At 40.6% G+C, this 26,018-nt stretch overlaps 1 protein-coding gene across 2 annotated transcripts in view; it reads right to left on the bottom strand.

The window, feature by feature from the left end:
* Positions 1-26,018, bottom strand: part of Hmcn1 (hemicentin 1) — a 457,385-nt gene that overhangs the window by 199,126 nt on the left and 232,241 nt on the right. For both annotated transcript variants that reach the window (NM_001271292.2, XM_087580179.1), the window contains 9 exon segments: positions 57-251; positions 2,940-3,035; positions 4,238-4,510; positions 5,601-5,728; positions 10,093-10,261; positions 10,847-11,006; positions 18,746-18,858; positions 21,712-21,856; positions 25,021-25,148. In NM_001271292.2, the coding sequence (NP_001258221.1) occupies positions 57-251; positions 2,940-3,035; positions 4,238-4,510; positions 5,601-5,728; positions 10,093-10,261; positions 10,847-11,006; positions 18,746-18,858; positions 21,712-21,856; positions 25,021-25,148 (1,407 nt within the window).

Below are 26,018 nucleotides of genomic sequence, written 5' to 3' on the forward strand. Positions count from 1 at the left end.
ATTCGAAACAGTCATACGTTTAGCTATGTGGCTTTAGTATTTTAATCTACATTTACCGTGAACTCTGAGGTTGTATTTCCTTTCTGTGGTCCCGGCTTCGTTGACGGCCACACAGATGTACTCGCCATTGTTGAGTGGTGTAACAGAAGCGATTACCAATAGCGCTCCATCTTCCAAGATAGAGACACCAGGCTCCTGCCCTGTCACCTCTTTACCATTGTGTAACCACTTGATGGTTGGTTTAGGAGTACCTAAGTAGGAAATTAAAGCCTTTTTATAACAAAATTAAATGTTTTTTTTAAAAAAATCAAATACATTCAGAACAGATAGACTTCCTGTTGTGACTACAATGTGTATCCTGAGGCCCTGTGCCACTTTCAGGATAAAAGCCAAGAGGTGACAGTTAATGGTAGTTTTTTCATGACTCCAAGTGAAAAAAGACAAGTATTTTCAGACTTGTGGCTTCCAGTTGATCAAAGTTGCTTTTGATCAGAAAACTCAGACTACAAGGAAATCATTTTTTTTTTTCTGGTGAGTTCACTACAGTAGTGACTAGGGGTAGAAAATATGTGCAGCCATCAAACTGACAGGATACGTAGGGAACCTAGGAGTGAAGTAAACGCAGCAAAGCATGGGGTTGTTACAGGAATAGGCCAGGAATCCGCCCAACAAAGAGAATTTACAAAGAACGCAATCTGTGGCCTATAGTTACTGGGGGAAAGGCTCTATCCAGCAAATATGAGGAGCTCCCACTGCCCACATACCCTTTCAACATCTTATCTGTTCATCAAAGACAAGAGTTCAATTCTCTAAAAGTTGACAAAGTGATGAGAAAAAATATATTTTCCTGGATTTACTAGTGGATAGCAGAACAAATAGAAGTCACATGTTTGTAGTTGTAAATGATAAAAAACTGTATTAAATGTAAAATAAAACCAAAGAGGATATTATGGATAGAAAATCAGTCACCGTGTTGTGAATATGTTACTTAGTAAAAATTTAAAAGGCACAATTCTAAACACTTTAAAACTCAATTAATTTCTACACTGAAGACAAAGCCCATTAAATAAAACCAATAGGATTTCATAAGAGGTAGTTAGCAATCAATTCTAAGATAAGAAATTTATTAAAAGTAGGATGTACAATCCAGGATAAGTCCAAAAAGATGACTGAAATATATGCAATGTACTGGGGAAGCTAAATTCATTACTAACTAATGTTATATTAAAGTGATTAGGGAAGGCATATTTACAAGGGGAAAATGAAAAGATAACATATTTCATCTCAGTAGGTATGAGATTTTTGACTAATGTGGAAAAGAGAGTAAAGCTGATTGACTCCAGCCATCTGTCCTCATTCTGAGAAAAAAGGTTACAGTCATTTCCTGTTATCCCATCCTTCCTTTGTGGATATCAACCAGACTTTCCCATTAACATTTATTAAAGTAGAACATGAAAAGGTAAATGGACAGGCAGAAGAAAAAAAAGCAGAGCACTACCTTTTATTTAAGATTACTAGAATAACAATTATCAAGATGACATTTATAACAAAGACAACAGAAAGTGGGCCAATGAGATGGCTCGCTGGCTAAAAGTCCTTGCTGTGAAGTCTGATGACTGATTTTGACCCTTAGAATCCACAGTGGAAGGAGAGAACTGACTCCTCAAAATTCTTCACACGCATAATAATAATAACAATAATAATAGCAATAACAATAATAATAATAAATAATTATTATTATAGGAAAGGCATGGTTTTGAAAAACCACTGAGAGGCGTGTTATATATGACATAGTCCCAGAATTGCCAATGTGGGTAGACTTAGAAAAAAGAAGGATTAAATCTGTTGCTGGATGAAGAAGCCTTTCAAGGAGACCTCATTCAGCAGCAGATGGAGACACATGCAAAGAACCACAGCTAAGCATCAGGTGGAGCTCAGGGAGTCTTGTAGAAGAGTTGGGGATAGGATTGAGCCAGCCAGAGGGGTCTAGGACAACACAAGAAGACCTACAGAGTTGACTACCCTGGCCCCATGCCGCTCACAGAAACTGAACCACCACCAAAGAGCATGCAATACTCTAATACACTTGTGGCCGACTTGCAGCTTAGTGTTCATGTGGGTTCCTTAACAACTGGGGCAGGGGCTGTCTCTGACTCTGTTGCCTGCTATTGGTTCCCCTTCTACTAAGTAGATTGCCAGGCTAGGCCTCAGTGGGAAAGGATGTGCTTAGCCCTGCTGGGACTAGATGTCCCAGGTGGAGTAGTACCCAAGGGACTTCCCCTTCTATGAGGAGAAGGGGAGGGGACAGTGGGGGGAAGGATTTGTAATGGTGGGACTGGGAGGAGAGGAGGAAGGGGGGTTGCAATCAGGATGTAAAGTGAATAAATAGATAAGTTAATAAATGACTAAAAAAGGATCAAGATAAAATTGCCTCAGATGGGTGATGGCCCTAATTTGCAACCTTATTGATTACCATTAATAGATAATAATGCGAATAGCTCTACTGTGACATTTTTAAAAAGAAAACACCTCCAGAAGGAATGAAATGAAAAGCAGCAGAAAAGCATTGAACTATCTTGAAAAGAGTCTTAGATTAAGCAAGCTTACTTTTTTTTTCTTTTTGGAGCTGGGTATCGAACCCAGGGCCTTGTGCTTGCTAGGCAAGCGCTCTACCACTGAGCTAAATCCCCAACCTAGATTAAGCAAGCTTGAAGGGTTGGGAGAGCCTTTCAGTGAGAGAAATAAAATGTGAGGGATGCAAAGGTACCAATTCAAAGAGTCGTTTGAAGCGAGGGAGTTTCTGTTATGTTCAAACGTTATAACAAGGGCTGGCAGGTGGAACTGTACAAGTGTGATATTTTGAGTGCAATGAAGAATCCTGGAGTCATATCACATTATTACAAGCTCCACCCATGCCCGTGTCCCTGAGTCTTACATACCTTTTGCAGGGCATGGAAATGCCATGCGCTGATTGGCCAACCGTTCTTGGAACGGAGTGTTAAAGGGAGGTTGCAGGTCTTCCACTGTGGGTGGTTCTAGTAGGAAAACAAATGCATTGTGTCTGGCTTTCCTCGCACATTCTCTCATGCTGATTTCCTTATTCTTTGGTCACTTAGTGATGTTCTGCCTTTCTGACCTCCCGACAGACAGACACGTCTGTCTGTTGTTCAATCACGTAGCACCGTGTATGTCCCCATATTTGTATCTTTATATCCTTACATTCCCATGCAAATCTCTATACTCTCTTATCCATTTTAATACGCTTCTTATAGGTCTACTATTATGAAATACAGTCCCATTTGGATAAATATTCTACCCAACCCATGTACAGAGTCTATAATTATGTACCTCTGAGATTTGCAAGAATATTAGACATGTCTATCTCCTTTGACTCTGAGCATAGACACTTAGTAAGGTTTGTTGACTGAATAAATGAGCTAATAAGTTCCCTACTAACATCCTAGACCTTCATTCCCCGGGAACTGAGATGCCTCCATCTTTAAGTGCTAAGTGTGCTGATTACTATACCCCACTGACCTAACTTCCTGCCTTTACTGACATTCCCTCTGGCAGGGTGAGACAGCAAACATCCAATGATTAGTTCCTGCCAGCTAGGAAGCTCTCACTTAAATCCTACTCCTTTAGAGAATTAAAAAACTCCTACCTGGCAACCCAACCCCACTCCCAGAACAGCAATCCTTTTAATTCCACACCACACTTTTTCCTTCTCTATGAACCTTGCTTGCTTTAAGTCTACTCGCGCTAGATTAGCTCAAGAAACCAGGGGCTTTGGGTCACGATGTCACCACCATGGCCTAAACCATGACAGGCATTAGGCCCAACCTACATAACAAACCTCAAAATAAAGCCAACAATAGAGGAGCAGTGAGCCGTGACCTCTCAGGGATCAGTTGAGCTGAGGTATGAGGTGAAATGCTACCCCGGCTAGCCGCAGCTGCAACTTCTCCCAAACCAGAAATACTGGGTGGGCCATTTATCTAGGACCGCTTCATTATATACGCCAGGGACTTCAGTTTCAAAAGTAAACATGGAAATGTCATTCAGGCTTAGCCAATCCTGTGTTTGCTTCTGGTTAACGATCCCTTTAAAGCTAAAGTTCTATGCAGAAATCCCCCTAAAGAGATCCATGATTGCATGTCCCGTTTAGACAGCTCAGGGGTCTTGTTCCACTCCTCAGCCTCACCCAACCAGACATATCTCTTATGCCAAAACCCACCTTGGACATGCAAGGTGACCTCTGCTTCATCACTTCCGGCTATGTTTGTGGCAGTGCATGTGTATGTGCCAGCATCTGAGAGTGTGGTCTGCTCAATGGTCAGCATTCCATCTGGGCTACCAGGATGCTGCACTCCATTGAACGGCATGGGCCTTCCACTTTTAAACCAGGTGATGACGGGAGGAGGAGACCCATGGGCATTGCACGGGATGTCCACTCTCTGGCCGACTTGGACTTTTAGGTGTCTATTTCCATGCTGTATTTTTGGAGGAACTAGAAAACACAACTGAGCATTAATCATCAAATATTTAAAAGTCCCTATATTTTTTTTGACGCTGAAGGAGAACTTTTTACCAGGAAGTCACACACAAAAAAGAGTAGAATAGCCACTTATTAGCTGTGTGGTGTGGACATGACAGCAAGTCTCTATAGGCCCATTTTAACCATCTAGGCAAAACTAACTGTGCAAGCACAGCAACAATTCACTGAAAGAACTACAGGAAATGATGGATACGGGACTCCTGGTCCCACATTTGACGAGTAGTGAGCACTTAACATTGGTGAGTTTCCTTTAGTTTATAAGTAATGTAAGGTTAAAAGCCCTTTCCGGACCCCTATCTATCAGAGCAAACCAGAAAACAGGTCTTTTTGTGTAGTCAGTTAAAAAAAAACATAGCTAGTATCTATTGTCTAAAGATAAAATAGGTTACGTGATTAATATGCCTATTGCCTGAGAGTTGGTAAGCAGTGGGACCTTCCTTTAATGTCAAAAACTCGAGTTCAGTGGGACAACTGGTGTAGAAATGCAGCTAGGTCAGTGCCCTCTCAGGGAATTTCCTCTGACATTTAGCCATCTGGGATCTACACAGTATCTTTCATGGAGATAGGGAACCACTGCACTGAAGGGACAGATAGTTGGTGGGCTGTCATAAATTAAAGGGATAAAACACTTCCATGGGAGAAGCATCATGTAATCAAATAATGATCAAAGGGAGCATTTCTTTTTTCAGTCACTGTGTTCGTCATATGTCAAATCCGACTATTTAAAAAGTATGATCCTCTTCTGTGAGAGGAGCGCTCGCCCTCAATGTTTTAAACACATTTCCTCCACTGCATGTCAACTCAGAGAGATAAATGACTAAACACCTAGATGAAATGAGATCCACAAATGTAATCAGTACACTCGAAACTGGAGAAGGGGGAGTTATTTGTAGATGGCTAACAGACCTTTCAGAGTAAATGAAAGAGAATGACAGACTTACAACTCAGAAATCTTGAGTCTCCATCCATCTTGGAGGTTCACTGTCTCAAAGGCTGTGGCCCCGGGGACAGAGTTATCACTGGCCACCCCTTGAACACTCACCATGGACGCTTAATTTAACGGATTGAGTCACATTCCCAGCAATATTTGTGGCCACACACAGATACATCCCACTGTCTGAAATGCGTGTTTCTGTGATCTTCATTGAGCCAGAAGGCAGGAACGTGTGTCTAAAAGGGAAACCCACACATCAGACCACGGAATACAAGAACGCAAACATTCCCCATGCAGCCTCCCTTCAGCGTGAAATTCCTGTGCTGCACGCAGCTTTTGAAAGTTCTCTCCACTGTAGCTGATATCAGCCATAGGAACAGAATTCTCGTAATTACCTTTTATATTCTGTACAGTATCATTATAAACAGAAAAGCCATTTTTCTTTTACCTTTAAACCTAACACCGTTGTTTTAAAGTGTCAAATGGCTGCATGTCTCTGTGTGTCCGTAGGTTACAGCTACACAGAGCAAATGTGTGTTGTAAAACTTTCAACTTACTTTGAACATTTTTCTTTTTCTGTATTTTTTAGCCTATGTTACTGAGCACAGTCATGGACTGTGCTACATGTTCGTATATGAATTTAAAGTATTTGGTCATATTTAACCCCCACTTATTCTCATATCTTCCTGTCACCTTCACGGATCTCAACCAGAGGCCCTCCATTTTCCTGTCTTCTTTAAGACTCTGTGAGTTTAATGAAGGTTTCTCACAGGGCAGGGATAGAAAGCTTTTTCACAACGGCATTGGGCAACTTACTAGTGACTATATCTTTCATTTTTTGCAATGCTTGACAAATAATTGAGTATGTTTCAGTAAAGGCAAACAAAAGTATATATTTTTAAATATGTTTTTAATAAATAATTAAATAATGATGGACTGGGTGTTATTAAGTATTATTAAAGTTGTATTAAAGTCCTTTTCAGGAACTGCCAGAGCCACATAGACCTACCTCATATCAAGGTTCCTTATAGAGCTAAGTCAAACTAGAATTAGGGACAGAGACCTCCAAGATGGCACATTCATGCGCAGAAACACATGTTGTTTCCAGTATTAGAGGGAAAATGGAGAGATAGACAGAAAGGGCCTGAGAATGTAGTTCAATTGTATTTATCTAGAATATATAAGATCCTGGGTTTAAGCCCAGCAAACAAACAATGCACACCATAGGAAGATTTACTATTCAAAATGATCTTAGGTAATTGATTTTCCAATTGAGAAAAATAAACTAAACCACAGTACTACTTAATACAATATACAATATAAAAATTCAGAGAGTGGAGCCTCAGTTATGAAAAGTAAACCTTTTAAAAAGGCAAAAACATTTAATGTTTTGAATATAATCCCAGAAGGATGCAAGAAATAAAAACCTTCAGAGCATAGGTTTGAAGTCTTTAAAAGTATTGAAAACTTATCCTCAAACAAAAACACCATTCTTAAATAAACTTAAAGCCATAGTAATAGAGAGGAACATTTCAATACACATGTCAGACAAAAATTTGTTATCAAAGCCAAATATCAAATATACATGCCCAGCTAGAAAAAGACATGTCCCCATAAAACTGTGAGGACACTTTAAAGAGGCAATTCACAGACAGCATGGATGACCAGCAAACGGGCACATGTAACACATGCTCACTCAAAGTCAGGCCCATAAGATTCAAAACCTATCTGCCAGGCTAGGTCTTCCTCTCCCAGTGATGTCAGACAAGGCAGCCCACAAGAAGAGCATATCCCAGGCACAGGCAACAGCTCTTGGGATATCCCCCCTCTACTCTGGCACATCCCAAGAGTCCCATCATGGAGGTATTGCCCATAGCATTTCTGAGGGGAGGTTCTCCTTTTACTTTCTGGCAACAGAATTCAGAGGACCAGGCTGCAGTTCCTAACAAATATGCCGCTTTGACTGGATTAGATGTCTCTGCTTTCCAGTGGGTGTGAAATGGGATCTTTGAATGCTTTTGAATTTTGTTAAATTAAATTCAATTTTTTACTTATTCACTTTATATCCTGCTCACTGCCCACTCCCAGTTGTCCCTCCCACAATTCTTCCCCATCTGTCCCTCCCCTTCTTCTCTGAGTGGGTGAGGAATCTGTTCTGACAAGAAAGCATAGTTCTGTGTTACAGGCTCTAAAACTTCCATGCATCTGCATGCAAGCAGACATATTAAAAAGCTTTGAAAAGAAAGTAATTCAAAAGAAATAACAAGCAGACCGCAGCATCTACAAGGAGGGCAACGGTTGAATGAAAGGTAGACTGTGTGTAGACTAATTACAGTCAATATGCTGACTCTATTTGTACAGTAGTGAGTGTGTGCACATAGACAAGTTACTGTGAATGTGCTGACTCTGTGTGTACAGTAGTGAGTGTGTGCACATAGACTAGTTACAGTGAATGTGCTGACTCTATGTGTACAGTAGTGAGTGTGTGCACATAGACTAGTTACAGTGAATGTTCTGACTCTGTGTGTACAGTAGTGAGTGTGTGCACATAGACAAGTTACTGTGAATGTGCTGACTCTGTGTGTACAGTAGTGAGTGTGTGCACATAGACAAGTTACTGTGAATGTGCTGACTCTGTGTGTACAGTAGTGAGTGTGTGCACATAGACTAGTTACAGTGAATGTGCTGATTCTGTGTGTACAGTAGTGAGTGTGTGCACATAGACAAGTTACTGTGAATGTGCTGACTCTGTGTGTACAGTAGTGAGTGTGTGCACATAGACTAGTTACAGTGAATGTGCTGATTCTGTGTGTACAGTAGTGAGTGTGTGCACATAGACTAGTTACAGTGAATGTGCTGACTCTGTGTGTACAGTAGTGAGTGTGTGCACATAGACTAGTTACAGTGAATGTGCTGACTCTATGTGTACAGTAGTGAGTGTGTGCACATAGACTAGTTACAGTGAATGTGCTGACTCCGTGTGTACAGTAGTGAGTGTGTGCACATAGACTAGTTACAGTGAGTGTGCTGACTCTATGTGTACAGTAGTGAGTGTGTGCACATAGACTAGTTACAGTGAATGTGCTGACTCCGTGTGTACAGTAGTGAGTGTGTGCACATAGACTAGTTACAGTGAGTGTGCTGACTGTGTGTGTACAGTAGTGAGTGTGTGCACATAGACTAGTTACAGTGAGTGTGCTGACTCTATGTGTACAGTAGTGAGTGTGTGCACATAGACTAGTTACAGTGAATGTGCTGACTCTATGTGTACAATAGTGAGTGTGTGCACATAGACTAGTTACAGTGAGTGTGCTGACTCCGTGTGTACAGTAGTGTGTGCACATAGACTAGTTACAGTGAGTGTGCTGACTCTGTGTGTACAGTAGTGAGTGTGTGCACATAGACTAGTTACAGTGAATGTGCTGACTCCGTGTGTACAGTAGTGAGTGTGTGTAACACAATAAAGCAAGGAGTGAAGTAGTAATAATGTATTTTAGATGTTCAAATTAAATATAGAAGGGAAAACAAAATTGACAACCATTTTTAGGGTTACTTACAGATGAAAGGTTGCACAAGGAAGAGAGGACAGAAATCCTGGCTGGGAAAGGGTTTATATTACAAACTGCTTTATAAGTGACTCTCTATATTTTACTTTATGACACTTAGTAAAATTCTTTCCAAATTATGTAAAGTTGTTCCCGTTATTTTCTTATCATCAGTAGTAGAAAATATACACATACAAATTCATGGCTTTACAATTATATGCCAATAAGCCTAATAATAGGCAGCAGCTATAATTATATTTTACAATGATTATTTCATGTGCATGTGTGTTTGTAAGTATGTGCACCGTGTGTGTGTGTGTAGCATCTGCATGGGTGAGAAGTTTGTGGCAGATCCCCTATAAGTAGAGTTACTTGTGTCTGTGAGCTGCCATGGAGTTCTAGGAATTAAACCTGGGTCCTCTGCAAGAGGAGCAAATGCTCATAAGCACTGAGCCATCTCTCCAGCACATTGTCTCATAGAACTCCCTCCAGAAACTATAGTCCCATTGTATAAATAAAAGATATGAAATTCAAAGCTGTCCCTTGGATCTAGGTAAGCTCTAGGTGACAAAGATATATTTTAACCCAAATGGCAACAGCCATTTTGACCTAAAGCCCTGGCATTCTTGCTGTGTCACTCAGCTTATAAATGACATCATCTCAATGAACCTTTCTTTATGAGTGGGTTTAACCAGAATGATTTACAAAACCAGCTAACACAAGTCAAGTCTCATACATGACAGTGCTTTCCGTGTTTTACTGCCTCTCTGAGAGCAACAGAACTCTGCGTGCTGCCCACAGCAGGGTTGAGCGAGGCACGCACACAAATCTGCTCCACTTCAAAAATTACCTAGTAAAACGTCCCAGTGGGAACTGTGGCAAATCCGTCTTAGCATTTACAACCTGGGGAAATGAGGTGCAAGGTATACATAACTCAGATGTGCATGTGAACGAGCCCAAACGTTAGGTTATATATTGATACATTTGCAAGCAATCACAGGCACCATTCCAGCAGGTTACGTCTCCCTGTGTTGCTGTTCAACTGGATCTCCTACCTTGGAGAAAACGGAGAGATGAGCTGGCTATCTTTGGCCCAGGTAATGATTGGTGGAGGTAAGCTCTTCGCTTCACAGGGAAGGGTTGCCTCCTCCCCAGCCAGGACAGAGATCTCCACAGGCTTATCTTGGGACAGTCCTCTTTGGTCCCCGAACACTCTGGGTCTTACTAAAAGAAACACAGGATGTGGAAGGGGAAATAATGCATTGAAAACAATCATAGTTTCATTTAAGTTAAAAATCTAGACTTCTAATGCTCTTAAATAATTTACAAGAAGATGTTGATTCCCAAGATTCTGGGCACATCTGAAACTTGCTATTAATGCGTTTAGAGAGAACTAGAAAGGAAGAGTGAGCTTCCCTCCTTAGTCATCCCTTTAAGCACAGCTGAAATGGCCTCAAGTCTGCTCAGAGGAGCAGTAGCCCCTGAAACAGAAGGCGGCTACCCAAGACACAGCTGAGGCTTGGCTCCACAAGGAGTTTTAGCTCACTGCTGTCTCTGTAAAATGTTGAATGTGGTGAGCACAGTTCTTGGGGAAATAGCATGGAATTTTCCAAAAGGTTATATAATTGCTTCCCTGCAAATCAGAATCTAAGTAGAGGTGGTTTTTGGTTGGCAGTGAAACTAAAAATGTTTCTTTGTTTACACATCAACTTAGGGGAGAGCTTCGCCTTTGGGTACCTATGGACGAAACTGTGAGATTGTGCATGTGTGGGCCATTTGAAAGGCAACCCTCCCTTGGGTGGCTCTCACCATAGACAGTCAGCTGCACTTTCCTCTTGGCATAGCCGGCTGCATTGGTGGCTGTGCAGATGTACTCTCCACTCTCCTCGCTTCCTGGTGACACCACATACAGACTCCCATCAGCCCCTGCAGAAAACTTGGCATTGCCCGTTGAAATCAGCTCTCCTTTCTGTAAACGCAACAAAGCACAGTGGTTTTGTATATCTTTTTTAAAAAGGGGATAAAGGAATGGCTTTATATTTGGAAGTGGAAGAGAGAAAAATACCTCCAAGGGCTGAAAAACTAGATTTGAAAAATGTTAACTAGAAGGGAGTTGTTTATAAGAGAAATTAAACAAATGCACTAAAGGCGGTATTCCTCCATCCTATGCCATGCCTCTTCTCCTGTACAGCCACCTAAAGGACAAGGACAGTAAAACCTAACAGAGGTGACCAGCATCACCACAGCCCTCACTGTGCGCAACAGCAAGGTGGTCTTGTATATGAATTAAGTGTTTTATCCTCATGGCCTCATCAATAGGAACTGCCGGACCCTCAGTTTCCACTTCAGAGTCCTATAGCACAAAGACAAGGTAGAAAAAGGCCACAAAAGTCAGTCTATCTATCTAAGTCTATCTAAGTCAGTCAAGAGGCAATCTGGCCTAGAACCCCAGGAGTTAGATCCTTGAGTTCAAGTTCCTCTCTTCCTGGTTTGGCCATAACAAAAGAGCCTCTTGGAACCATCTTGCTCTTACATTTCTATAAGGTGGCACGTATCTGCAATGCATCAAGTGCTGTGCACCTACAGGCTTATCTTCACGGTTGTAATTGTGTCTGGACCATGAAAATCATATATGGAGGTTATATTGCTGGCAGCATCAACCTCTAAGATTTTTTTTAGATGAGAAAATCAGATGGAATGACAAACTATTCAGCAGTTCTCATATGAGTCATGCATTCTATTATTCTGACATGATTTTGTAGTATATTTTATCTGTAAGATTCAAGTTTATTACAAAAAACATGCCACCTCTGAGGTCACTGAAAAAAAGAATGGACTTTCTTTGTAAGTGAGGGTTTAATCAGAGAGGCAGACAAGCCTGGGAAACCAGAAGAGACTGCTCCCTGCACACACATCTCGGACGCCAGAGGAAAAAGCCAAAGACCATCTGGAACCCTGGTGCACTGAAGCTCCCGGAAGGGGCGGCACAGGTCTTCCTGGTTGCTGCCGCTGCAGAGAGCCCGTGGGCAGCACCCCACGAGCGAACTTGAGCCTCGGGACCACAGGTAAGACCAAATTTTCTGCTGCAAGAAAGCTGCCTGGTGAACTCAAGACACAGGCCCACAGGAACAGCTGAAGACCTGTACAAAGGAAAAACTACACGCCCGAAAGCAGAACACTCTGTCCCCATAACTGACTGAAAGAGAGGAAAACAGGTCTACAGCACTCCTGACACACAGGCTTATAGGACAGTCTAGCCACTGTCAGAAATAGCAGAACAAAGTAACACTAGAGATAATCTGATGGCGAGAGGCAAGCGCAGGAACCTAGGCAACAGAAACCAAGACTACATGGCACCATCGGAGCCCAATTCTCCCATCAAAACAAACATGGAATATCCAAACACACCAGAAAAGCAAGATCTAGTTTCAAAATCATTTTTGATCATGATGCTGGAGGACTTCAAGAAAGACGTGAAGAACTCCCTTAGAGAACAAGTAGAAGCCTACAGAGAGGAATCGCAAAAATGCCTGAAAGAATTCGAGGAAAACATAAATAAACAAGTAGAAGCCCATAGAGAGGAGACACAAAAATCCCTGAAAGAATTCCAGGAAAACACAATCAAACAGTTGAAGGAATTAAAAACGGAAATAGAAGCAATCAAGAAAGAACACATGGAAACAACCCTGGATATAGAAAACCAAAAGAAGAGACAAGGAGCTGTAGATACAAGCTTCACCAACAGAATACAAGAGATGGAAGAGAGAATCTCAGGAGCAGAAGATTCCATAGAAATCATTGACTCAACTGTCAAAGATAATGTAAAGCGGACAAAGCTACTGGTCCAAAACATACAGGAAATCCAGAACTCAATGAGAAGATCAAACCTAAGGATAATAGGTATAGAAGAGAGTGAAGACTCCCAGCTCAAAGGACCAGTAAATATCTTCAACAAAATCATAGAAGAAAACTTCCCTAACCTAAAAAAAGAGATACCCATAGAAATACAAGAAGCCTACAGAACTCCAAATAGATTGGACCAGAAAAGAAACACCTCCCGTCACATAATTGTCAAAACACCAAACGCACAAAATAAAGAAAGAATATTAAAAGCAGTAAGGGAAAAAGGTCAAGTAACATATAAAGGCAGACCTATCAGAATCACACCAGACTTCTCGCCAGAAACTATGAAGGCCAGAAGATCCTGGACTGATGTCATACAGACCCTAAGAGAACACAAATGCCAGCCCAGGTTATTGTATCCAGCAAAACTCTCAATTAACATTGATGGAGAAACCAAGATATTCCATGACAAAACCAAATTTACACAATATCTTTCCACAAATCCAGCACTACAAAGGATAATAAATGGTAAAGCCCAACATAAGGAGGCAAGCTATACCCTAGAAGAAGCAAGAAACTAATCGTCTTGGCAACAAAACAAAGAGAATGAAAGCACACAAACATAACCTCACATCCAAATATGAATATAACAGGAAGCAATAATCACTATTCCTTAATATCTCTCAACATCAATGGCCTCAACTCCCCAATAAAAAGACATAGATTAACAAACTGGATACGCAACGAGGACCCTGCATTCTGCTGCCTACAGGAAACACACCTCAGAGACAAAGACAGACACTACCTCAGAGTGAAAGGCTGGAAAACAACTTTCCAAGCAAATGGTCAGAAGAAGCAAGCTGGAGTAGCCATTCTAATATCAAATAAAATCAATTTCCAACTAAAAGTCATCAAAAAAGATAAGGAAGGACACTTCATATTCATCAAAGGAAAAATCCACCAAGATGAACTCTCAATCCTAAATATCTATGCCCCAAATACAAGGGCACCTACATACGTAAAAGAAACCTTACTAAAGCTCAAAACACACATTGCACCTCACACAATAATAGTGGGAGATTTCAACACCCCACTCTCATCAATGGACAGATCATGGAAACAGAAATTAAACAGCGATGTCGACAGACTAAGAGAAGTCATGAGCCAAATGGACTTAACGGATATTTATAGAACATTCTATCCTAAACCAAAAGGATATACCTTCTTCTCAGCTCCTCATGGTACTTTCTCCAAAATTGACCATATAATTGGTCAAAAAACAGGCCTCAACAGGTACAGAAAGATAGAAATAATCCCATGAGTGCTATCGGACCACCACGGCCTAAAACTGGTCTTCAATAACAATCAAGGAAGAATGCCCACATATACGTGGAAATTGAACAATGCTCTACTCAATGATAACCTGGTCAAGGAAGAAATAAAGAAAGAAATTAAAAACTTTTTAGAATTTAATGAAAATGAAGGTACAACATACCCAAACTTATGGGACACAATGAAAGCTGTGCTAAGAGGAAAACTCATAGCGCTGAGTGCCTGCAGAAAGAAACAGGAAAGAGCATATGTCAGCAGCTTGACAGCACACCTAAAAGCTCTAGAACAAAAAGAAGCAAATACACCCAGGAGGAGTAGAAGGCAGGAAATAATCAAACTCACAGCTGATATCAACCAAGTAGAAACAAAAAGGACCATAGAAAGAATCAACAGAAACAAAAGTTGGTTCTTTGAGAAAATCAACAAGATAGATAAACCCTTAGCCAGACTAACGAGAGGACACAGAGAGTGCGTCCAAATTAACAAAATCAGAAATGAAAAGGGAGACATAACTACAGATTCAGAGGAAATTCAAAAAATCATCAGATCTTATTATAAAAACCTATATTAAACAAAACTTGAAAATCTTCAGGAAATGGACAATTTCCTAGACAGATACCAGGTATCGAAGTTAAATCAGGAACAGATAAACCAGTTAAACAACCCCATAACTCCTAAGGAAATAGAAGCAGTCATTAAAGGTCTCCCAACCAAAAAGAGCCCAGATCCAGACGGGTTTAGTGCAGAATTCTATCAAACCTTCATAGAAGACCTCATACCAATATTATCCAAACTATTCCACAAAATTGAAACAGATGGAGCACTACCGAATTCCTTCTACGAAGCCACAATTACTCTTATACCTAAACCACTCAAAGACACAACAAAGAATGAGAACTTCAGACCAATTTCCCTTATGAATATCGACGCAAAAATACTCAATAAAATTCTGGCAAACCGAATTCAAGAGCACATCAAAACAATCATCCACCATGATCAAGTAGGCTTCATCCCAGGCATGCAGGGATGGTTTAATATACGGAAAACCATCAACGTGATCCATTATATAAACAAACTGAAAGAACAGAACCACATGATCATTTCATTAGATGCTGAGAAAGCATTTGACAAAATTCAACACCCCTTCATGATAAAAGTCCTGGAAAGAATAGGAATTCAAGGCCCATACCTAAACATAGTAAAAGCCATATACAGCAAACCAGTTGCTAACATTAAACTACATGGAGAGAAACTTGAAGCAATCCCACTAAAATCCGGGACTAGACAAGGCTGCCCACTCTCTCCCTACTTATTCAATATAGTTCTTGAAGTTCTAGCCAGAGCAATCAGACAACAAAAGGAGATCAAGGGGATACAGATCGGAAAAGAAGAGGTCAAAATATCACTATTTGCAGATGACATGATAGTATATTTAAGTGATCCCAAAAGTTCCACCAGAGAACTACTAAAGCTGATAAACAACTTCAGCAAAGTGGCTGGGTATAAAATTAACTCAAATAAATCAGTTGCCTTCCTCTATACAAAAGAGAAACAAGCCGAGAAAGAAATTAGGGAAACGACACCCTTCATAATAGACCCAAATAATATAAAGTACCTCGGTGTGACTTTAACCAAGCAAGTAAAAGGTCTGTACAATAAGAACTTCAAGACACTGAGGAAAGAAATTGAAGAAGACCTCAGAAGATGGAAAGATCTCCCATGCTCATGGATTGGCAGGATTAATATAGTAAAAATGGCCATTTTACCAAAAGCAATCTATAGATTCAATGCAATCGCCATCAAAATACCAATCCAATTCTTCAAAGAGTTAGACAGAACAATTTGCAAATTCATCTGGAATAACAAAAAACCCAGGATAGCTAAAGCTATCCTCAACAATAAAAGGACTTCAGGGGGAATCACTATCCCTGAACTCAAGCAGTATTACAGAGCAATAGTGATAAAAACTGCATGGTATTGGTACAGAGACAGACAGATAGACCAATGGAATAGAATTGAAGACCCAGAAATGAACCCACACACCTATGGTCACTTGATTTTTGACAAAGGAGCCAAAACCATCCAATGGAAAAAAGATAGCATTTTCAGCAAATGGTGCTAGTTCAACTGGAGGGCAACATGTAGAAGAATGCAGATCAATCCATCCTTATCACCCTGTACAAAGCTTAAGTCCAAGTGGATCAAGGAACTCCACATCAAACCAGACACACTCAAACTAATAGAAGAAAAACTAGGGAAGCATCTGGAACACATGGGCACTGGAAAAAATTTCCTGAACAAAACACCAATGGCTTACGCTCTAAGATCAAGAATCGACAAATGGGATCTCATAAAACTGCAAAGCTTCTGTAAGGCAAAGGACACTGTGGTTAGGACAAAACGGCAACCAACAGAGTGGGAAAAGATCTTTACCAATCCTACAACAGATAGAGGCCTTATATCCAAAATATACAAAGAACTCAAGAAGTTAGACCGCAGGGAAACAAATAACCCTATTAAAAATGGGGTTCAGAGCTAAACAAAGAATTCACAGCTGAGGAATGCCGAATGGCTGAGAAACACCTAAAGAAATATTCAACATCTTTAGTCATAAGGGAAATGCAAATCAAAACAACCCTGAGATTTCACCTCACACCAGTGAGAATGGCTAAGATCAAAAACTCAGGTGACAGCAGATGCTGGCGAGGATGTGGAGAAAGAGGAACACTCCTCCATTGTTGGTGGGATTGCAGACTGGTAAAACCATTCTGGAAATCAGTCTGGAGGTTCCTCAGAAAATTGGACATTGAACTGCCTGAGGATCCAGCTATACCTCTCTTGGGCATATACCCAAAAGATTCCTCAACATACAAAAGAGACACGTGCTCCACTATGTTCATCGCAGCCTTATTTATAATAGCCAGAAACTGGAAAGAACCCAGATGCCCTTCAACAGAGGAATGAATGCAGAAAATGTGGTACATCTACACAATGGAATATTACTCAGCTATCAAAAACAAGGAGTTTATGAAATTCGTAGGCAAATGGTTGGAACTGGAAAATATCACCCTGAGTGAGCTAACCCATTCACAGAAAGACATACATGGTATGCACTCATTGATAAGTGGCTATTAGCCCAAATGCTTGAATTACCCTAGATCCCTAGAACAAACGAAACTCAAGACGGATGATCAAAATGTGAATGCTTCACTCCTTCTTTAAATGAGGAAAAAGAATACCCTTGGCAGGGAAGGGAGAGGCAAAGATTAAAACAGAGACTGAAGGAACACCCATTCAGAGCCTGCCCCACATATGACCCATACATATACAGCCACCCAATTAGAGAAGATGGATGAAGCAAAGAAGTGCAGGCCTACAGGAACCGGATGTAGATCGCTCCTGAGAGACACAGCCAGAATACAGCAAATACAGAGGCGAATGCCAGCAGCAAACAACTGAACTGAGAATAGGTCCCCCGTTGAAGGAATCAGAGAAAGAACTGGAAGAGCTTGAAGGGGCTCGAGACCCCAAAAGTACAACAATGTCAAGCAACCAGAGCTTCCAGGGACTAAGCCACTACCTAAAGACTATACATGGACTGACCCTGGACTCTGACCCCATAGGTAGCAATGAATATCCTAGTAAGAGCACCAGTGGAAGGGGAAGCCCTGGGTCCTGCTAAGACTGAACCCCCAGTAAACTAGACTATGGGGGGAGGGCGGCAATGGGGGGAGTGTTGGGAGGGGAACACCCATAAGGAAGGGGAGGGGGGAGGGGGATGTTTGCCCGGAAACCGGGAAAGGGAATAACACTTGAAATGTATATAAGAAATACTCAAGTTAATTAAAAAAAAAGTTAGAAAAGAAAAAAAAAGTGAGGGTTTCATCAATATAAGAAAACGAATAAAAGGTAAATCACACGACAGGGATGTAGAAGGGAATCCACGGATTTGGATAGGTGTCTAACACTCTTTGGTCAAACATGGAATCCATACAGCAAGTTGCACTTGGGCAGGAGCTTAAAATGTCTTGGATGCAGTTACCTACCAGATGCTTGAAGTACATACATACATAACGGTATGACAATGGTAGGAAAGGCTGTGTGCCAACAACTGTTTTGAACACTGTATTTGTAGCCCTCTCTTGTCACCTCCCCTGGGCCTCTTGGTTCCAGAGCAGCTCCACATAATGCCATAGGCCACGCTTCTCTCAGCCCTCCACCTTTAACAGGCAGGACAACCAAGTACATGGAGGTGTTAGTACCTCCAGGAAGCACATGTCCTGGACCTACACCCCACTTCCTGCCCATCAGAGGGCTCCTTCTGAGATGCATCTACCTTGTTCCTGAAAGGATATCTAGAACACCGAACCCTTTCATGCCAGCCACAGAGGAAACCAGCTTGGGGAATGCCTGATTTAGCTTCCTGCCCTCGTGTGTCTCACCCTCTTCCCATCCTGCTGAGGCCTCCGGAGAGAACACTGTAAGTCCTCCCAACACTGTGTTTCAGGGAACACCACTCAATCTATAACTTACCTTCGACCAAGTGATAGACGGCTTGGGGATCCCACTCGCTCTGCATGGCAAAGTTACTGGAACGCCTTCAATGGTGCTGAGTATCTGCTGTCCGTGCTGAATGGTAGGCAGAACTGGATATGGAAGTAAGGTTGGCATCTGATCAATTGCTCTTCCATTTAGTATGATATACTCAAAATTGAACAATTTCCATATAGTCTTAAGGTTTATTAAAAGAGGTGATTTTACATAATATGGGAAAGTAAGGGAATGCATGGCAAAAATTACCATCAGTACAACCTGGGCAGGTGTAATAATAGCTTAAAACCAAGTATCAACTGATGTCTAATACAGTGACCTTCTTAAAGAAAACACAAAAGTTCTGAATAAAATCAAATATTTCTTGAACATTCAAGATAGATTACAGTCTAACGATTATAGATGTGTCTCTGGAACACGTCTTCCTTACTGTCTACTACTGATTAAGCTCCGATGAGTTGATGTAAGAGCACCTGCAATGAAACGAGCTGTCCAACCACTACTTATTACACACAGCCGATGCCCACGAGAGCCGCTTTGTGCTCTACCAAGTGTAAACTGATTAAAAAGGGTGCTTTCTTAAAAGGAGTTTAGTAGAAGTATGGAGATCTTGGGAGTTCATATGTAAGATGATGAAATAAGAGACGGGTTCATCGTTTTTCAGTTAGGAATAGCATGCCTTTGCCTTTAGGAAGCTAGAGAAAACTTCACAGCATGGGAGCAGCCATGAAAGCAAGAGGAAATCTCTGTTCCCTTTGTTCTCAGTGAGAACCAACACATGCCCACATGACTGACACGCAGTACCCTCAGAGCAACAGTTCCAATGAAGCCTTCCACACAGGAATGTTTGCTAACAGAAGATTCACGGCAGAAGTCTGGTATTTCCAGATCTTTCTGTTGCATCCTGTGGTACGATGAGACCAGGACTCTTCCCAGCAGCTCAATGACATACCACATTTCTTGCTTAAAGTCAGAATTTTCCAGAACTGTCATACTACCCTGGAATAGAAATTTACTAGAACAGAAGATACAGTAGACCCCCCGAGTGCAAGAATTCCTCAGAAGGCGGAAGTGACATACAGTATACACTCATCCTTTCCTACAGCTGCCATTAGTCTCCAGCTAATTTTGTCTTAAAGTCTTGGCAGCGCATCTCCAGCTCTAAGCAAGAACATCGAGCTACTCATGAAAGCAAGAAATTTAATTTCCAGGATCATGACAGAATACGAAACTCTCAAATATGCTGTCAATTTGTGGCAACATAAGGGGATCTCATGTTTTTAAGAGCCATATTAAGTTAGACAGTAGTGAAGAAAAGTTGCAAATTTAGGTCAGTTTTGAAGCTTGATGACATCTGGGTATGGAGAAGCAATTTCTCTCCAGATTGTGAGCCTACATGAATCAACGCGGCAGTTGGATTTTGTCCTTCTCATCTGAATTTGTATTTGAATTCATTTCATTTCTTTTTATGAAAATCTCTCCCTTTTTAGAATTAGGTGAGCACCATTCCTAGGTAGTCCTGATGGAATGATACAGGATGAAACCCTTATTAACAGGAAGTAGGTATAAAGCCGCCATGCCTTGTGTTCTGATGGGTTTGAAACCCTAATAATCAGGCGGATTTTGGGGAGTTATCGACTAAATGTTTGTTTGTTTGTTTTGGACTAGAATGATTCAAAAACAGTTGTGAAACTCTTAAACTTTAATCATTAAAATATCTTGTGTCTCAGTAAATCAGGTCATTGGGTTGTCTGTCTTCTCACCTCTGTGATACAGCGAACACAGGACTAATCCATCACTCCTCCCTGCAACTGAGAGTCTGGCCTCAGCATCTTTCTTAACACAGCTGCCTAGACAGTCACTAAGAGAAAACGGGGAGATGCTATGAGGGTGTGCTAACCGCATCCTCAAGTCAGTCTACAGCACTCTCCAAGAAACCTGTGGTCTGTTCCTTAAAAATAGTCACAGAATGAATGGCATGGATCCCAACATGCCGACAGGCCTTTATTATTTGAGGTTATAACTAAATTTAAGTTACTTGGGGGTGTTACTTTGAACCCTCGCAAGAACACGTCAAGTGATATTGGTGGTTAGCATAAAGCCAGAGGAGGTGGTAATTCGGGCATATAGAAGAAATGGTTTGTAGTCACTGGCGGTTTCAATAGCCAAAGGAAAATGGAAACTGGTAGAGTCCCAAATTCAGAGTCTAAATAAAGATTAAATCAATGAATGAAATCTAGTATCTTTACTTCTTTTTCCTAAGACATTCATTGTTGCAGTTAATCTATTTTTAGTATTATATTATAAAAACAATTTAGGAGACTCAAAAACAAATATAAATTTTTATGAGAATTGCTTAAAATATGAAGCTGTCTATTATTATTGAGATTTTTTAAAAAAAAGTCTGGTAACTGTTACAAGTGGAAAATTGTCTTTGGATTTTCTTATTTTGTGACCTTTAAATTATTCAATGTGCAAAAAAATTGTTTGGAGCACACAGCACATAAGACGACATTTAGAAAAGCTTAGGTCATATTTAATTCCAACAGAGGGGTCATTAGTGAGGACATGTTTGTTTCACAATAAAAAAAAAAAAAAGACAATTCAAGGCAATTTGGATGGTACACTAAGTTCAGCTTGCCTGAAATTAAAATGTATTTTTAAACATGATTCTTTGAGAGCTGAGTTCTCTTTTTATCAATTAAGAAACCACTTATAAAAGCTCTTGGCCAGACTTAGCTGGTGGATCCCCAGAATGTCTTTTTGTGTACATAGGGAAGGGAAATCTGGAAACAGTATTAACAATGTAGACATTGTTCAAGAAATATAAAATAACAATTGGAAGAAAGCTCTCCTTCCTGTAATTAGAGGAACAGAGTTATTTGATTAAAACCTATGAAGGCTGTTTTGAACAAGGTTTGGAAGCAATTATGTTGGGTCCTTCTTACCATGCACGGCTACAGAGGTTGTTTTGTTATTGGTTCCAGCAACATTACTGGCCACACAAGTATATTCGCCTCCATCCTGAAGTCGAACTCTTTCAATATGGAGGCTCCCATCGCTGCGCACAGTTATGTAGGGATTTTGTACCAACTTTTGAGTAGAATAAAAAGAAAAAGTCATTTATTTTTTCATTTGAAAAGGCAGAAATTTGTCTAAGCCTAAGTCAGATCTGTTTGTTTTATTAAATTGAATTATTAAATTTACTATAAAGTAAACTGGGATCTTAGCACCATTGGTATAAAAAAGATCAGCACAAATATTCTGGAGAATTTATTAATCATATCCAGTCCCCATATCTCTCCAGAAGTGTACCTACCATTTGCTATCAGAGAGTTATGCCCATCCCTGAAAGGGATGCCATTTTGTGTTTCTATAAGTTCTGTTGCCCAGAACTCTAACTTCACTGTAGTTCTTTTCTTTCAGCTTACATTGTTCTTCCCAAGATCTTTTCCTCACACTAGCAAGCACCTTGATGTGTTTGACATTTTCATTCTTTTATGTAGGTATCTATTACACCAAGGGAGGGAGACTTCATCTCAGCACCCAACCCTGTCAGCTATCAGGCTCAAGAGCAAGGCCTCAGTGCAATCCAGGTATCATGCCAGAGAAGGCTAGCAATATTTTAGCATAAAAGGGATTATTTCTAAGCCTCTATCATGTTACATGTTACTTCCCAGCTTGCCTCATAACTAGGATTTTTTAAGGCATACTGTATTTCTTTTATACAAAAATGAGTGAGCTTGCAATTACTCATATGGAGTCAATTCACTGCTAATGAACACTTCTAAAGGACAGTGAGTCCAGATACTCTGGAAACCAGGAGAAGTGGTCTGAGCAAGAGGAAGCTCTGTGTCAATAGAGTACACATTTATGGAAATTTTTCAAAGAACTGAAATGTTACCCACATCCTTTTCTAGTTAAAAGTTATATGCTAATAAATACTTAATAATATGTTATGGATCTATGTTCTTAAAATAATTCATCATAAAAGGCATTTAAAACTCACCATAAAAAAGAGTAATATATAAATTGGAAGATTTTAGAGGAATACTAATAGTTCATAATGTCCTACAGAGAAGGGTATAAAATACTTAAGGACTATGAATATATTGCTAGCTTTAATTTTTGCATATTCTGAAGGCAATTTAATAGTAATATCGAATGGGGCATTATAAAACATATACTATCAATTATTTCTTAAAAATTCAAGTTCAAATAGAATAAATGACACAAACAATATTACCAAAGACTGAAAGCCCTCGGAACCAGAACAATGGATCAGCAGTTAGAACCATTACTCTTGCAGAGAAAGCTAAGTTTGGTTCTCAGAACATACATCAGCAGCTTAAAAGTGCTTGTAAGTTTCCCTCCAGGGTATTTGACTCCCTTTATTGGACTCTGATGCCCATATTCACACATAAACTACATACATACAATTAAAAATAAAAATAAGCTTCCGGTCTTCATCTGTGCCCAGAGCTAAGGCTGTCCCACAGCCCTCGACACAAAACCTGCCCAGAGAGAGCTGGTCTCCCAGGAGCACTCTCACCTCTAAGCCCACAAATGAAACCCCATTTTGCTCCACTGATTATCCAAAAAGGGACCCACCAGGAGCTCATAGGAACCTTGGAGCACACTGGGACAGGATCCTTCGGGTCTCCATCTGCGTCCTAAAGACTATACATGGACTGACCCTGGACTCTGACCCCATAGGTAGCAATGAATATCCTAGTAAGAGCACCAGTGGAAGGGGAAGCCCTGGGTCCTGCTAAGACTGAACCCCCAGTGAACTAGACTGTTGGGGGGAGGGCGGCAATGGGGGGAGGGTGAGGAGGGGAACACCCATAAGGAAGGGGAGGGGGGAGGGGGATGTTTGCCCGGAAACCGGGAAAGGGAATAACACTCGAAATGTATATAAGAAACACTCAAGTTAATAAAAAAAAAAGAAATATTTTCCAATATAAAATATTTTAAAATTGTATATTAACAAACTATAAAATTCTACAAACCAAAAAAAAAAAAAAAAAAGAAATAACAGAACACAGGTAAACAAGTAGAAGGCCTTAAAAAGAAACACCAAAATCCTTTAAGGAATTACAGAAAATCACAATCAAACAGGTGAAGGAATTGAAAAAGCCATCTAGGATCTAAAAATGAAAATAGAAACAATAAAGAAATCACAAAGAAAGACAGCACTGGAGATAGAAAACTTAGGAAAGAAATCAGGAGTCATAGATGCAAGCATCACCAGATGCAATTTCATCACATCATGAAATTCATAGGCAAATGGATGGAACTAGAAAATATCGTCCTGAGTGAGGTAACCCAGTCACAAGAGAACACACATAGTATGCACTCATTGATAACGGGATATTAGCCCAAAGCTTCGATCAAAAGCCCAAAAAATAATTCGCAGACCACATGAAGCTCCAGACAAAGGAAGACCAAAATGTGGAAGCTTGAGTCCTTCGTAGAAGGGAGAACAAATATTCACAAGAGGAAATTCAGGGACAAAGAGTGGATCAGGGACTGAAGAAAAGATCATCCACCTGGGGATCCATCCCATGTGCAGCCACCAAACCTAGATAATATTGCTGATGCCAAGAAGTGCTTGCTGACCGGTGCCTGATATGGATGTGTCCTGAGAGGCCCTGCCAGAGCCCTCCTGATACATTTGAGGATCCTCACAGTCATCCATTTGGACTGAGCATAGGTGCCCAATGGAGGAGTTAGAGAAAGGACTGAGGGAGCTGAGGGGTTTGCAACCCCATAGGAAGAACAACAACATCGACCAACCAGACCCCCCAGAGTTCCCAGGGACTAAACCACCAACCAATGAGTACATGTGGAGCGACCTGTGACTCCAGCCACATATGTAGCAGAGGATGGCATTGTCAGGCATCCATAGAAAGAGAAGTCCTTGGTCCTGGGAAGGGTCTTTTCCCCAGTGTAAAGTAATGCCACGGTGTTGGAGTGGGATGGGTGGATGAGAGTGGGAACATCTACATAGAAGCAGGGTGAGGGGTGAGGGGGGATCATAGAAGGGGAGGAAAAGGGATAACATTTTAAATGTAAATACATAAAGTATCCAACAAAAAAGAAAGAAAAAATTAAAAGTAAATATTTTTAAAAGAAAAGCTTTGTTACCTAACAAAACATGCTTATAAGTTTATCAAATCGAGCTTTCAGCATTTGTGATGTAAAGCATTCTTAAGAAAAGGTAAGTAAGGAGGCATATATTAAAACATTATTACCATGGCTGAGTTCTTCATCCACCGCCGTTCTGGAATGGGATTTCCAGCCAACAGAGTACAAGGCAAGGTTAGTGGCTGTCCTTCAATCACACTGGCTTTGGAAGGGCTGATTCCAATAAGTGGGGCAACTACATCAGAGAAAGATCACTCAGCTTCACGAAGGTTGGGAGGGGGATTTTTGTAAAGAAGGTTGACTACAAATTATGTTGTTTAATACTGGAGTTTTCAGGAACAGGACTTTAAAATAGAACGGAAATAAGCTTGAATGTGGACATAGCACATTGAAGGAAGACTGGTAGGAGGACAGGCGGTCCTGCAGAAATATCAAGAGGAAAGAGGAAAACCTCCACAGAACAATGTCAGGGTCAGATGCTCACAGCATATACATTAGAACGGAGAGTGTGTGAGGGTGCTTGTGAGTGGAAACCTGAAGCTATCAGAACCCACTCTCAGGGAAATAGCCAGAAACAGAATAGACTAGGGATGGTAGGAATCATCAGGACCCCGTGGGAACAGCACAAGCAAAGTAAGCAGGGGTGAGTTTGCTGAGAGACTAGAGCGAAGAAGTGTGGTTTACCTGTTCTTTCCTAGAAACTGACAAAAGCAATATATCACAAATGAGACCAAATTCCTTAAAAGATATTACCTTAAAATGTAGGTTACAGACAGAACAATGAAGACATACATACAGAAAATAGTGAGATTTACACCACCATTAATGATAGGCATCGAAGTGCTTAAGGTCACATTTAATGCTGTAACAGTTTGACCTATGAAGTACTGAGAAAAAAATTCCAAAGAGTAATCGGAGGAATAAAATTCAGGATGAGAATAAACGATCAGCTTCACCAGTCAGACATGTCTACCGGTAAAATATTCTGAGGCAATCAGGTTCCCAGAACTTGGAAATAAGTTATATTCTGTTTTTACTTTGCAGCTCATAAATATAATCCTCTGTGGGTTAAAGTGACATAAGACAGGCCATCAAAAGCATAATT

The sequence above is a fragment of the Rattus norvegicus genome, chromosome 13 (assembly GCF_021556685.1).
Source record: "Rattus norvegicus strain SHRSP/BbbUtx chromosome 13, alternate assembly SHRSP_T2T, whole genome shotgun sequence".
Lineage (NCBI taxonomy): Eukaryota > Metazoa > Chordata > Mammalia > Rodentia > Muridae > Rattus > Rattus norvegicus.